This window comes from Merops nubicus, unplaced genomic scaffold (genome assembly GCF_000691845.1).
Source record: "Merops nubicus isolate BGI_N331 unplaced genomic scaffold, ASM69184v1 scaffold52964, whole genome shotgun sequence".
NCBI classification, from domain to species: domain Eukaryota; kingdom Metazoa; phylum Chordata; class Aves; order Coraciiformes; family Meropidae; genus Merops; species Merops nubicus.
In genome coordinates this window covers 13,265-27,855 of record NW_008605943.1, presented here as the reverse complement: position 1 = coordinate 27,855, position 14,591 = coordinate 13,265, and the positions used below count along the sequence as shown (strand labels likewise).

Below are 14,591 nucleotides of genomic sequence, written 5' to 3'. Positions count from 1 at the left end.
TTTCCAACTCTTTAGCATTCTAACCATAAAATTAATTAAAAGAGTTTTGATAAAAGAAGTTATAACTTCTGTAATGGTGATGTATAAATGTATTTTTTCACCATCATTTTACAGAAAAAAATCAATACTTTGCTGAAAAACATACCTCAGCTGAATTGCTTTTTGACTTCCTTTAACTGCAGTGAATTTAAATGTCATTTGAATTTGCTTAATCCAATTGTTTTCATTTTCACCTAGCACTTGACAGAGGAAAAGCCTGAAGGCCTTGTCAATGAAGCATCTCGGTATGGATATATAAATTAATTTTATATATCATAGTTAGGAACTGTGCTGTATACAACTTCATTAGAAATGGCTTCTTTTTCATTTGTAAGTCTTTTTTTCTCCTCTGTTGCTCTTAAACCAAAGTAGATTGGTGTAATGAGGTAGAAAATAGAAAAGTGACTTCATGCTTCATTTGGTCTTTTTGCCAAGATCTGACTCCTCTAATACATATTTTAAAAGGGATGGTATTTTACTCTAAGTGAAGGGGAACCACCTGTGTTGAGGGAAATAAAGAATTGCATGCTGTCAGCTGGGAGCAGAGCTGGAGGTATAGTTTTTGCTAGACGTGGAGCCACAACAATTAAGGGTAGTTGTAACAACAGAAGTCCTCATAAAGCAAAGAGACTTCAAGTATGAATTCACAAAGAGTATGTGCAAGAGACATAGGGGCATATAAAGTTCATCATTCACCAGGTACTTTGCATTAGATGGCATTTAACAAAAACAGCAACAACAACAAAGAAACCCAAAAATCCCAACAAAACAAAAAACCAAAACAAACTATCAAGCCTTTGTGGCTTAGTAGGGTTCTCCTAGGGCTTGGAAGAGCACCTCAAGGAGAAGCCAGCAGTACTTTAGTCATCCTCCATAGTGCTCTAGGTTGATTAATACTTGCCTTTCTGTACTAACAATGCTTGTGCTGGTTTTTTATGCTGTGGGAGAGATGGTGTTTCTGCCTTGCAGAAAAAGTATTTGTTCGTTCACGTTGTCTTTTTTTTTTTCTTTTTTTTTTTTTTTCCAATTCATGCGTAGGCAGGTTGCATTAGCTGATCTTATAATCATCAATAAAACAGATTTGGTTTCAGAGGAAGAACTGAACAAAGTCAGAACATGTGCCAGGTATGAATTTTTTGGCATAACTATAACACTGTACTGTCTCAAAGGTTTTTATTTAAACACAGTTACTACTTTTGTGCTGTTAACACAGAAATTAGATCTCATGATGACGTTGACACAAATTGTTAGCCCAGAAGCGAAAAGAGACTCTGACTTTTAAAAAAAGCTTTTCAATACATCTGTTTACACAATCTTAGCAGTTTGCCTATCTAGGTAAGATCGGAGTTACTTACCAAGGTCAGGCCTTCATCCTAGGTGTCCACACTTTCATATTTCTTGGCAGCTATTCCATTTTTCAGAATTAGAATCTGGGAACAAAAAACCTGCTAGTAGATAGGAGTTCACTAGCAAATGCAAAGATATAAGGAGGAAGTCCCAAATATTTATTATGGGCACAGAAGAAACAAAGGTCTGAATCAAATGAGTGATAAAAGACATGCCCTGTCTTTTTCTATCAAAGTCACGATAACCAGAATGTAAACTATTTTAAAACATTCATTTTTCAACTTTATTAGTGGTTTGAATGCTAAAAGTGCTTAGACTTAGCAGACTATGTCATGAGGAGTCTTGGATAGGAAAATGGTGTCCTCACTGTAGTGTTTTGTTGTCAGAACTTGTAAATTTCCCCAACTGTTAGGAGATGAAAAGTCACAAAAAGAAAGTCTGTCAGGATGTTTTGTGGCTTGTTCAACAAGTTGGTAACAGAGTTGGGCTTATTGTTCTGGTGCTGTTTGTCGTGCTGCGTTCCGTGGTTAGCTTGTTCAAGCAACGTATTACAGTTTCATCTAACTTCTGATTTTTCTATTTTATTTTAGGTCAATAAATGGACTTGTTAAAATTCTAGAGACACAAAGATCAAGGTATTAAATGACCACTGTTACTAGGTACCAGATCCTGCTTCTTTTGTGACAGATTTAAGTATGCTGTTAGAACAGTTTGCGTAAAGGAAAACTATCAAATCAGAAATGTTTGACTCAGTATTTATTTTACAATTAAACATCTAGACAAAGTTTTTTTTAAAAAAGTAAAAATGTATTTTTCTTTTGTATTTTTTGTTACTGTTCACATCCCCCACTCTAGTGTAAAACTATTTTTCTTTAAAAAAAAACTCTGTTAAGACAGAACTTGGTTTACAGAGTTAATCCCTAGTGATTTTTATTGTAGTTTGCAATATAACCATAAATATTTCTTATTTACAGGAAAAATGCATTTTACAAAAGCTTCAGCTTGTTTTGTTATTTTTTTTCCAAAGCTGCATTTTGTTTTAAGTTTCATAATTAAAAGCCATATTCATATTAAACTTACATTTCAGTCATGTTCCAGTTGTGGGGTAATACCATTTGGAAAGTTCATTAAAAATGCTAGTACGGATACAGTTTAACTGGCTTCAGCGTACTCAAAAATGTAGCAGATTTTTAAGGGAAAGTTACAGGTAGAAATTCAAAGTTTCTTGTAACTTGTTACCCAAATACACCAACTTGCAAGGTCAAGTTGTCTCTGAACCAACTGTTGATCATGTGCGTTATGTTTTCTTTCTGTTGTGTCAGCTTAAATATTTTTCTCACTTAGGATGGCTGCTGCAAATATGTTGTTACTATACATTTACTGTGAAAGCAGTGCAAGAAGATTTATGAGAGAGAATAGTAATTGCATATCATAGCAATAGTTTTTGCTATTTTTCATTGAAATTGTGACTCAGATTTTTTTTTTTAATAAGGACTTGAATGTATATGGTATTTCCAGGGGCATTAGGAAAGCAGGCTATCCTGTTTTAAGCAATTTTTGAAGTGAAGATAATGGGCATAATCTTAGAAAATATACTTGGGTTTTTAAAGTTACTTTCAAATGTAGTTGGAAAGTGTGGAGAAGAATATTTACTATTGTTGCCTGATCAGGTAGGACCAGAAATATGTATTTTAACTCGGGGTTTTGCAGACAGGTGCTTGTCTGACTTCAATCAAAAGATCAGCTTAGTTTACATTTTCCAAATATTAGTTTTGTTAATGTTTTTGTTGGCTTTAACTTATTTGAGATTCTGTTCTGCAGTCTGATCACTGGAATATGTTTTATGCTCTACTAGTGAACAGTTGCACTATGAAAAGCATTCTCTTTAGTGACTATCCTGTTAGTTTATAAGGATTATTCTCGTCCTGTTTTCTGTACTTTGTTCAAGGAACAACATGCAATGTTTAAGTAGCTCTCACAACTTCAGACTCCTTTCTCGTTAGTTTGCAAATTCTGTTGAAGAACACAAAGAACAAGAATAAATGATACTATAGAGGGGATCATAAATTCTGCTGCTGAGAAATGTTTCACAGTAAATTATTGCTCTTCAGTGATCCTCAGTAAACCACTATCCTTAGGTCTCCATGCATGTATTACATAAAAAGTTGTTTTTGTTGATAGATTTATTGTCGTTTAGGGACTTACATTCAAAACAGCAAGTGTGGCTAAACTTGTGAACAACTCTTACAATCAAACTTCTAATGTTCAACATCTTCCTTGATACGTTCAGAGTTTTAATGTGTAAATAGGCACTCCATGTTCTGCTGCAAAATTTAGACTTTTGTTAATTTGTCCTATTCTGTAAATTCGGTATTGTATTAGAGTAATGTTACTGTTGTTATTCTCTCTTCTCGGTCTATAAATGGTGGTGACAATATTCTGATGGCTCAAGGTTGAATTTGATCAGGATTTTATTCTGATATAAATCTTGTGTATTTACTCAAAGCTAATTTTAGAATATACAAATTTGGCTTTTAATTTTGAGGCTTCTGTATTACTTGGAGTTTTCATGACATCTGTGCAGTGTGATATTTCTTCATCTAATGTAAGTACTTGGAGTGCAGCATTAAGGATTGAATGACAAAAGGAGATAAAAATACTGCAAGGTGTGGAGTTGGAGAGATAACATGGTAGCATTTCCCTTTCTTCCTATTCAGTAAACCTTTGCAAGCATTATATTCATTTTTAAAATTCTGGAATTTATGAAGAATGGGAAATTTTACCTGTGCAAGAGAATAGGGAATAAAATCGTGAAGGATGACCAGGGCTTAGGAAAACACCTACATGAAAAGACTTGGAACAGATTGCTGCAGCTGAAATTAAAGAAGTGGCAACTTTGTGAGAATGAACAGTGGTTTTGAAAGGCAGATCAGGAATTCCTTGAAAAGCAAACTCTGTGTTGATAAAGTCAAATTGTTCATTAATTGCATGCCCTAGGAAATTAATTGCTTGCCCAAGTGCAAGCTTGAGGCCAAGATTTTTTTTAACATGGAAAAAAAAAGAAAGGTTTCTGGAAGAGTTATGATGGTATCCAGCATGGCTGTCAATTTTGAAGAAGATACTAAACTTATGCTTTGTGTTGTAAATCAGTATCTGTCCATGTCCAATAGAAAGATGTCCAATATGTGAAGTGTAGTAACCACTTCTGTATCATTGTCTGGTGTCTGATGCCAGCTAGCATTAAATTCTGGACAGTAGATGAAGTGGGCCTCAGATTCAGCGCTCAATGACCACTCTTGTTAACCAGTAAATACTCTTTAGTGAATGATACACTCTGTCTCTCCCATGATTTAACATTCCCAAAGTGAAATAAGCACAAAATTTAATTTATTAGCATGTGATTTGAGAACGGATTTTGTTTAATGAGGAGGTTTTGTCCCTCAAAAACCCACATTTAAAAGGAACTTTCTTGAATGTTTCAATGTGATTTTTTCAGAACACTCTTGAGAACACCAAGCACTGAGCTGGCTGTGAACTTTAGAGAAATTGTTTTATTTCTGGATACACTCCAGAGGTCTCTGTTTTTTTTTTTAACCTCTCATGTTTTTTGTATTTAGCCACATACCATTAATTCCATTTAGAAAGCTATCAGTTGCTATTAACAGTGAAACCTATAGCCTGTGTTGCTTTTATTTAAAGTGTCTTATGCAAGTTTGTAGGTAGCTGTTCATACAAGTAAAGGTGATCAGTGCTGTCTGTTCCAATAGACATTTTCCATTTGTCTGGTTCAGGTGTTAGAGCTGAAATTCTTCACTGTAGCACTCGCCTCATAGGGCGTTTCAGTTTTGTTTGCTAACAGTATGTCAGGGTAAGCTACACGTGTTCCAGGGGTTTGTGTGTGTGCTGAGGCGTCTGTATTAATGGTGCAGAGTAATTGATGGGAAGAAATTCAGGGTTCCTTTTCCCATTTAGGGAAAATCTGACATTATTCAGGCATCCAGTAGGAGAGATTTTACCGTCTTTCTCGGAAACCCCTTGTAGTTTAATGTATTTTTTTATTTCATTTCTGTGCTTACGTGTTACTGTGTAAATAAACACTATCTTCATTAACCAACATCCAAAAATAAGACTAAGGAATGATTAGTATGATAGACAGAAAAACAAACTTCAGTGAACCATTACAAAAAAAAAAGTATAAACAATATTTAAATACAGCAAAAATACAGACCTTTCTTTCTTCCCTTCCTTTAGAGTTGATCTCTCCAATGTCTTGGACCTGCATGCTTTCGACAGTTTATCTGGAATAAGGTATGGTGATCATTTTACTGGTTTTTATTAGAAATAGAATCCATTGTGTACCTACATGCATGAAATAGACACACTAAAATCTTAGCTCAAATTTCCATCTGAGTTTCTGTTAGAAATTCTAGTTTAGTCACTTGTTTAAAATTCTCGCTTTTTAAGTGGTATTCTGAACCTGAGAATTTTTTTCACGTGAAATATGTGCAGCAGAAGCATTTAGACCTTGTGAGGTTAAATAAGCCAGAGTGTGCATGATTGGTTGGCTTTTTTTTTTCTAGAATACAAGTTTTGCTTTAATACTACTAGTAGAGTAGGTTTGTACACTCTTTTCTGGTTCTTTTAAAGGATTTAAAAATTTTTCATGATGAACTGGAGGCCTCCTTAGTTTTCACAGAAAACAATGAGGGAACAGAGGTTCCACAGCAAACAAAGCCACTACAAATTCTGGTTACTGTGTTCCATGTTCTTGGTCTTTTTAATGCCAAATGTGTACTTCAGCAAGCTAGAAGGGTAGAACAGTAAAATGAGAGGTGAGGGGAGGAGGGCTCGTTCACTTTGTGTGCTGAAGTTGTTCAGCAAAGAGACTGAGGAGTACTGGGGCGATCACAAAGGAAAGGAGGGAATGTGCAACTGGTATCAGTATCAGCTTCATTTTTCTTCCTGGATGGACACTGTGCACTTCAGGTAAAGGATTGTAGATGATTCCTTATTCACAGAAGGTAGGAAAGTTAAGGGAGGAGGAAGGCCAATGTGTCCTTTATCAGCAATAGATAACGCTTAGGTCATAAGCCAGATCATAAACCTATTTGCTGAATTCTTATGGTGGATCAGCTGGCTAAACTGACTTATCCTGTAGCCACTCAGCAGAGAGAAAGCAGCAAGATGTGAACCAGAGAAGGATTGTTGTTGGTAATGGCAATTCAGTTAGATCTGATTAGTTGTACTATTTGGGGGCATTCTGCAAGGTTTCCTAGGAAGTGCTGTGCTCTACAAATATGAGACAGTCCTTGAGCTGACAAAAAAAAAAAAATGTCTCTTGCTTTCCTTAATCTAGTCTTCTCTCTTCTCTCATTCCTAGTTCCTTTAGAGTTTCTCAATATTTGGTGTAAAAAGAGATAAAACACTCTAAAATTGCAGCATTTAAGACAAATACTAAAAGAACGAAGAAGGTGTAAACCACTTAAATGAAGTCTTTTGGTTTATTTGAGCTCTGTACAGTGAAATTGCTTACCCTGGTGTCAGCTCATAGATACAGAAATCCCTACATAAAACATTAGTGATGGCTTCTGCCCTATCATCTGTAGCAGAAAAAGTCTTTGCAGACAGCACCATTTGAGCACCAATACAAACCAGTATGCTAACAAAATTGGTTTTTTAACTGCATGCTACAGTAAGGTGTTCTGACAGCATAGCAGGCAGATACAACATCTGTTCTGTGTGACTGTACTGGTAGATCCTATAGAACTTTGTAGTCTATACATGTCCTGAAGAGACAGGAAGCACATCAGGAACTCTGGATTCTGTGGAGTGCAGTATGAGAAAAAGACAAAGCAAGGAAGATGTGAGAAGTAGAAGTAGGAGAGGGTACTTCAGCGGCAGTTAGTACCTTTTTGCCACCATTAAAGGGTTTTTAAAATGCACAGTCATCAAAGTAGGAGGAGATATTTTTATGGGCAATCTTCTCTGAAGCAGCAGAGAGCTGTTGTCATAGTGAATTCTTTTCTGTGTGCTGGATGTAAGACAGGGAATGTTCTCTAGTACAGAAACAGTATTTGAAGAATTCTTGCACTGTCATGGTTAAAGGCAGATGTGGATGTGTAATCTAAACTTGCAGTAAAGTTTTATGTTGTCACACAAAATGATACGGGAAGACCCTGAATTTTAGTTTATTAAACAGTTCCTTTATGAATTAAGAGAGGTACAGTTTTAAATTAGCAGGCATGCTGCACAGTGGGAATGAGCTGTACGGCTGAGTTTAATGGACGCTGATGTATAGTATTTCACTTAGTGTTGCAGATTTCATTCTCACAGGCAACAACTTTGTACATTTTTTTTTTTTTCTTCTGGCTTTCTAATAATTCTTCTTGTTTTGTTTTCAAAAAAATTAACGTCTAATGAATTAACAGATTATAGTGATTTGTTTTTCCCTTCTTGCTTTAATGATGTAGTTTGCCTTTTTTTCCTACACAAAGAACTATCAAGGGTATATCATTTACACTCCTTGAAATATAGATATTTAAAAGACCAAAGATATTGCAAATCGTTAATCTAATTGTGTTTATGTTTTAAAAATCTAACATTCTAACACATATCGTTAACTAGATCAAGCCAATATAATTGAACATCTCTGTTTTGAGATTAAAATCGAATTAACAGTTGAAGCTTATTCTGAGTATATAGTCTTTGATATTTGAGTTCTGCACTGCTGTACTGAAGTTTATTTAAACTTTTAAATAATGACATTTTGTCCACCCTACTCGAATGTGGCATTTAACTTTGCTTATTTTCAGTTTGCAGAAAAAGCTTGAGCATGTAAAGACAACACATGCACACCTAGACAAGGTAATTACCAAAAAAATACCACTTCAGTCTTTTGTAACAGTAAGGTTGCAGAGGGTAAATACAAGCATTACATGCTAGTCATGCTACCTTTTCAGAAGGTTTCAGTTGCAGAGTAATGTTGTAAGATCTCAGGAAGATTAAGTAGAATACGTATAGGAATGTTCTTTGTAGGTAGGTTTTAAATGGATGTAGGAAGTCTTAGTTTCAAAAATAGCTTATAGGCTTCCACTTCTCCAGACAGTCACACCACTCGTTCATTCATGTGGAGAATGTCACTGAAACAGATAAATAGCGCTACTTTTCTCAATAATTGCAGAATCAAGAATTAAATTTGTAGCCAGTCTTTATCCTGAAGATTTTCTGTCCAAATGTTGTCTGTGTATGTAGATATCAGGGGGATGGTGTTCACGATGTTGTATTCTTTAAAGCTGTAATAAAACTTCAGAGGAGTTAGGCATGTGTCAATTTCTATTCTTTGAGTGCTTCCCATTGTTTTCCCAGGAAACAGTAACAAGGTAACTTGTATCAGTGGATTTTGCCCTATGGCCACACACTGAGTATCATTTCTATAAGCTCATATATGCTAAAAACAAAACCAAAAAAATTTTATGTTATTTTTGTGATGTCAAGTTAAACTCTAAAATATTCCTTACCTCCCAGGTGTAGCTCTTTTGAAGGACTTGTTTCCCCCTTTCCAAGTCCCAGTTTGTAGGGGGGCAGCATGGAGATTTTTCATCTACTCCTGACACTTTTGCAGGTCCTGTTTTGTTATGCTTTGCCATGAAGCTGATCTCCCACCTGTGTCTGGCATGTTCACCTCAGTATGATACTCTAGGTCACTCCTTGATCAACAGGATGTCTTCGGGTGGTACCAGAAGGGCAGTAGTCACTGTGCCTGTCAGAGCCTTTTGTCTGTGGTCTGAGCTTTTTCAGGGCCCCGCATCACAGCAGGCGTCAAGGTGACCACAGTCAATCGCTCCCTCCCAGCGCCTCTGCAGGGTTTTTTTTAGTAGGGTCAGAATAATCGAGCTCAGTGTACATCAGTACAGTGTACTGCTCCATCAGTAAATCCCAGAGCTTCCTACTTTTGAAGGTGCACTCCTCCAGGTTGCCTGCACCACCCCCCCCCCCAGCCACTGGAGAAGCAACTCCTGGGGACAGCTGCTGTAGGTGTCCTGCACTGCTTTAAGTACTTGAGTGAAGTGTTGCTGAGCAGTTGGACCTGGTGCAGCAGTCCCCCTGTTTCTGCAGCACTGCAACACAGGCTGCCTGACAGGACTCTTATTTTAAAAACGGGCATGCTGTTTCCATAGTAGATTGGATGGCCTGTCACACAGCTTTCTCTTTGGCCAGCTGAGTGTTGCCAGCTGCTCAATTTTGATGAAGGTTTTGTCATTCTCCCTGAGTGCTTGCTAGTGCATGTTTTAGCAGACTGTTAGTCTAACAGTGACTGCCAGTCTGACGGTGATGAATTTTCAGCAGTCCTGCTATTTCTGAGGCTCCGTTTGAAGCACACGATAAACTCTGGCATACCCCTACAGTAAGCAGCACGCCTCCCAGTGTTTTACAGGTGGTAGCTGTACCCCTTCTGCAGCTCCTGGGCTAATTCTCTTGGATGTTGCCCTCAGGTACTGTGAAGGCACTGCGCCATGGGCACATGGGCCTGAAGCTGGCACCGTCCTGTCTCTTCCCAGTAATCTTCCTGTCCACTAAGGCTTTCATAGGGCCCTGCTTTTTTATACACTGTCTGCATGCATCCTCACGCATGTAATGTGTACACAGAATATACAACCGCAACTCCTGCTACCAGAACCAAGGCTCCTCTGGATTCCCCAAGCCACTGCAGTAGTGCACTCTGCTCTGGTGAGACTCTGTCTGGAGGATGCTCTTCTGTGTCTGGCTCTGGGGCTGTCAGCACAAAGCAGACATGGACTTGTTAGAGCAGTTCCAGCAGAGGGCCACCAAAATGATCAGAGGACTGGAACACCTCTTCTGTGAGGACAGGCTGAGAGAGTTGGGGTTGTTCAGCCTCGATATGAGAAGGCTCCGGGGAGACCTTATTGCAGCCTTTCTTCTAAGGGGTCTTAGAAGACTGAGAGACTTTTTACCAGGACCTGTAGTTTTGTGTATGTTCTTCTATGCCACTGAGAGGTTATAGTGGCAACAATAAACCTAAGACATGTTATTTTCTTCCTTTTTCATCAGTTGTTAGTAGTAAACATATTTATTTTCATCCTCTATTTTGATAATAATTGTTTTGGAGAAGTAAACTTGTAGTTGCATTGGAATAAAACATCACTTGAGACATCCTTATTTTTGGAATCTATTGCTACATAGTCTATTTATAAAAAGCTTTTCACAGCAGGCAAGTACAGATATGCAAAAATATGTTGACTGATTTTTGTCAGATAGGATTGTGATGAAGATCAGAAATTGTGACAAAAATCATTGTGCCAATAAAATAGCGTTCTTAATCATATTTGAAAGATTGAGCTTACTAGCCTGTAAGGATTAAAATTCCTAGTCTTTCTTTGAGAACAAACGTCAGCTACAGCAAAGAATTAGGAAGTAAAAGCTGATGGCACTACATTATTCAAAGTACTGTGTATGCCCCTTAAGTGCACGCCTAAGCAGAACCAGAATGATAGTATAATGTGCCAAATAAGAGCAAAACAAAACATAAATTAAGTTGTTTTGTTTTGTTTTGTTTTTACTTTGACATGGGTGTATAGTTGCTTTTTTATGAGCTCAGGTTATAAAGAACTTTTGAAGTTAATGTAATGAAGTGTTTATTCAGTTTGGAAATAAGTTGGTCTTTCTATTTGCAGGGTATAATTACGGTAACATTTGAAGTTCCAGGAAATATAAAAGAAGAAAACTTAAATCTCTTCATTCAGGTAATAATACAGCATTATCAATGGAAAAATCACTGTGGCTTTTTATAGAAAATCATCTCATGCCGTTCTGTTTATAAAAAAACATTTTTCCTAGAATCTTCTGTGGGAAAAGAATGTGAAAGATAAGACTGGGTGCACCATGGACATCATAAGACTGAAGGTTAGTCAGAAATGACTGAATTCTTTGTTTTGTGCTTTTCCTATTTTACACCTGAAAAACTGCAGTGTGCTGTCAGTTACAGTCCTATCAAAGGAATTTCTGGATCACTGTAGCAAGGCAGACAACATGGAGAACAGCAATTTGTCATTGTTCCATGTACATACAATTCCTTACCTACTGGCTGGTGGAAGAACTCAAAACAAGATAGGTGGTGGAGACGCAGACATTGATCCTACTGGTTTTGACCTGAGAGAGAAGATGTACAGTCCCACACATCAGTGGCAGAGTTCATAATCAGGGCATAGTTAAATCACTTTTTAATTTTTCACCTCCATTGCTTTGAAAGGTTCCATCCATCTGACATAAATTTCTACTTCTTTAGGGATTGGATACTGTAGATTGGGTACTACAGATTGCTGTCTGTAGTTACAGACTTTGCCATAGTACTCAGAAGTTGAATTTGGTATACCATAGCAGTGCAGTACTCATTGTGGTCTGTGCTTATAATTTCTTACAGTATTGTCAGACTGTAGTTTTAAAGATGTAGCCCTTAAATACTCATCTTCATGGGCACTTCATATGTTCTTCATATGTTCTTCAGTTGCATGGTTTTGAGAGGAGTATAAGTGACAATTTAAGATATATTTTCGTTTTTGTTACACCAAGCAGGTAAATAAATAAAAAATGAGAATCGAGTCTGTCGTTTGGTAGACTGCAAGAGACACAATATTCTCTGGTTTGTTTTCTGAGAAAACTTGTGCAGCATGGATAGTGGCATCACTATTCTCCTTTCATTGCAAGAAAGGTTGTGTTCTTGCGCTTTCAGCAACAAAGCAAGAACACCCTTGTCTTCCCTTCCTGACAAATACAAGAAAATAGCCACTGGTACATCTTGGGCTGTCTGAAAACAGTACTACTATGCACAGGCATATTTTTTTGTATTGCATATTGGAGTCAAACTAATTCTTTAGGAGATCTGAGGCCTGTGATAAACTCATAGAATCACAGAACCATTTTGGTTGGAAGAGGCCATTAAGGTTATCAAGTTCAACTGTTAACCCAGCACTGCCAGGTCAGCACAAAACCATATCCCTCAGCACCATGTCTGCATGTCTTTAAAATATCTCCAGGGATGGTGACTCAGCTGCTTCCCTGGGCAGCCTGTTCCAATGCTTGACAACCCTTTCAGTGAAGAACTTTTTCTTAATATCCAATCTAACCCTCCCCTGGTGGAACTTAAGGTCATTTCCTCTTGTCCTATCGATAGTTACTTGGGAGAAGAAACCAACCCCCACCTTGCCACAACCTCCTTTCACGTAGTTGCAGAGAGCCAGACTAAACCACCCCAGTTCCCGTAGCTGCTCCTTATAAGACTTGTTCTCTTAGACCCTTCACCAGCTTCATTGTCCTTCTCTGGACCTGCTCCAGCACCTCAATGTCCTTCTGGTAGTGTAAGACACGCTTTACAGAGTGTGTTCCGCTAAAATATTTTACAAAGTTTTACATGAAGTGATGAAGACTGTTCTAATAGAGCTTTTGGTGTGTGGGTTAATGGGCTCACTCTAACAGTAATCTCTTCTGCATTCTGTAGCTAGTTGTTCTACTTCACAAGTGTTTGTTCGTTCCCCAGGATTCAGAGTTTCTGTTTCAGAGTATGAACATGCTGAGTGTGAGAGCTTAATCAGAATTATCTGAAATCAAACATTTTTGCTCATTTTACATAACCTTTGCTGGCAGTAAATCTTTCACAGACTTACACGTCGCACACCATATTTGTATGCAAAGTGGAATAGTAGCAGATGGTGTTTTATTTTTGCTTGAACATGCTAGATACTGACCAAATTAAGAACAGAAGGCAGAGCATGGCAAAGGGTAATTATCAGTCTTTAACAAAACAAGGAGATGTGAGAATGGATGTTATGAGTAGATGTGGTCATACTATGTGGTTGTTTTTACTAAGGGGTGCATAGTTGCTGGAAGTATTTTCCTTATTTGGCTTAGTTTCAAAGGTATTTTTTCCCTCTATTAAATACTACTTTTTTAAAGGTTTGCTTATATATCCTAACAGTTATTTTTCTGATAAGGGACTGGTATCTATTCAAGGCAAATCTCATCAGGTGATAGTCCAAGGTGTCCATGAGCTGTATGATCTGGAAGAGACTGCAGTAGCCTGGAAGGAAGATGAAAAGAGAACAAATAGGCTGGTCCTAATAGGTAAGAGGAAATGACGTATCTCGTAGTTTGACTTTGAGAAGCTGTTCTTTCAGCAGGCAGTCCTGTGACGTCCAGTGGAAAGCAACTGGTCTGAACTGGCCAGAATAACAGCAGTGAGTGGGTTCAGCATAACCTTCAGTCAAAGGTTTATCCATCAAGACCTCCTGTGGTTTTATATTCCAGCTGAGAAGGATCCACATGATCCCTTTTAGTAATATTAAAATAATTTATGAATATTTAAAATCTGTAATTATAAGTATGGTGATTGGGGTAATTTGTATGTTTGATCAGGTATTTGATAGCTGTGAAGAAGGTGACTGGTTATAGCCATTAAAATGTATGACATCTATTTCCTTTCCAAAAGGCTTGAAATGCTGAGGCTGTACATTTCTATTACTTCCTTGTTACTCTCGGCTTTGCGAAGTTTTTATCATCAACCCCCTCCATTTTTCCTCCTTTCCCTTCCTTGTCCAGTTTGAAGTGTGGTGTTGCCTGTAAAATCTAAATTTACCTCAGTATCTGCAGCATAATGTTAGTACTGCTCTTCTCATTTGTTGGTATAAAAAACAATTTCTTGCTGATAAGACTGGCAGGTTGTTACTTGCATACATTTTTTTGTCATACACTGTAAAATACACTTAGCTAATTTATTTCTCTTTACAGGCAGAAACTTGGATAAGGAGACCATCAAAGAAGTATTCATAGCCACTGTGAGAGAGAAACAAGGAAACAGCTGACATCAAACTACAAAAAAAGATGAAATGTCTATGCTTAACCCTGAAAGCTTTTTATAACAGAAGAGACTGAACAACACGCAGTATAGTAGTTTCTTTATCCTCTTGCAGTTTACACAACAGTCAATCCTTAAAGTCCTTTTAAGAATCCAAACTGACTTACTGCTTAAAGATCAGCTCTTATGGTCTAGAATCAAACCCAAATAATTCCACCATTTTGGATTTGGCTTAAATTACATCATTAACATCATGTACCTGGTAGGCAAAAGGCTGTAGTTTATGCTGTATATTAAGTCTTACAGTAGGAATAGGGTAAACATGCTTGAAGCCTCCAGA

General features: G+C 37.4%; 1 protein-coding gene across 1 annotated transcript; it reads left to right on the top strand.

Annotated features, from left to right (window-relative positions):
- Window positions 1-237: 237 nt before the first annotated feature.
- LOC103772147 (putative COBW domain-containing protein 7) lies at window positions 238-14,258 on the top strand (the record flags this gene model as incomplete). The annotated part of the gene is made up of 9 exons (XM_008939464.1): window positions 238-284; window positions 1,078-1,164; window positions 1,977-2,021; window positions 5,638-5,694; window positions 8,199-8,250; window positions 11,079-11,147; window positions 11,242-11,307; window positions 13,392-13,521; window positions 14,185-14,258. Coding segments are annotated over 9 exons (627 nt in total), but the record flags the coding sequence as incomplete, so codon positions are not given.
- Window positions 14,259-14,591: the final 333 nt, after the last annotated feature.